A 939-nucleotide genomic window follows, 5' to 3' on the forward strand; every position below is an offset into this window, starting at 1 on the left:
AAACTGGCAAGTTTCCTAATCATCACACAAGTACTGTTTAAAAGATCTGTCAAATTACTCATCACTGAAGAAATACTACAGCAAATGTGGTATTTATTTACCCTTAAAAACATAGGAAAGTAGCTGGATTGTTAGCAAACTGTGCATTTAAGCTGTTGCTGTTTGCGGAAACCAAACAGTAGCAAACAGAGAAATCACGTGTGAACTCTGACATCAGCCCTCTAGTTACTCATCACATGAGCTGCTGTGTCACAGAAACACATGAACAGACTGTTTCCATTGTTCCTCTTTCGCAAGGGTGGAGCTTGGAGCTCAGGGAGGGCGAGTCCCTTGGCTCAGGATCATGCCAGATGCTGAACTCACCTGGTGTGTAGCCCCAAGGCTCATAGTAGGAGGGGAAGACCCCAAGGTGGCAGCCACGGACAAATTCCTCATAGTCCACAGGGAGCAGAGGGCTCGTAGAAGACAGGAACTCCGGGTGAAAAATCACCTGGCAGCGAAAAACAAGGGCTCAACCTGAGCACCCTATTTAGCTCCTCCCTGGGTGGAGGGAGCTCCCAGGGTGCTCTCTGGGTGGCTCAGAGAGGATGCAAGACTTGACCAAACCCACACAAGTCAGTGTCAGGACAAAGATAGGAATCCAAGGCTGTCTGCCTCAGAAGCAAAGGTTCTTTCTAAACTCTGCAGTCCTTTCATAAACTAGGGTAGATTGGGAACATGAGGGCCAGGCTCCATCCCTCATATCACACCCCTTCCTCCTAAACCACTCCCCCCGACTTTGCTCAACCCCACCCTGGCCAGTGCACTCACCTTGACTCTGTCAGCACTACTATTAAAGAGGCCGATTCGGCGGATGGTTGTCAAGATGGGGTCTGAGGAGTCATCCAGCATATTGTGGGTGCACACAGGAGGGAAAGATTGCCGCTGTAGGGGCCACAA

At 49.7% G+C, this 939-nt stretch overlaps 1 protein-coding gene across 1 annotated transcript; it reads right to left on the bottom strand.

The window, feature by feature from the left end:
- Positions 1 to 41: 41 nt before the first annotated feature.
- On the bottom strand, positions 42 to 930 carry LOC104980665 (glycogen [starch] synthase, muscle-like; the record flags this gene model as incomplete). The annotated part of the gene is made up of 2 exons (XM_010829461.1): positions 42 to 490; positions 811 to 930. Coding segments are annotated over 2 exons (378 nt in total), but the record flags the coding sequence as incomplete, so codon positions are not given.
- Positions 931 to 939: the final 9 nt, after the last annotated feature.

This window comes from Bison bison, unplaced genomic scaffold, assembly GCF_000754665.1.
Source record: "Bison bison bison isolate TAMUID 2011002044 unplaced genomic scaffold, Bison_UMD1.0 scf7180017613434, whole genome shotgun sequence".
Taxonomy (NCBI): Eukaryota; Metazoa; Chordata; class Mammalia; order Artiodactyla; family Bovidae; genus Bison; species Bison bison.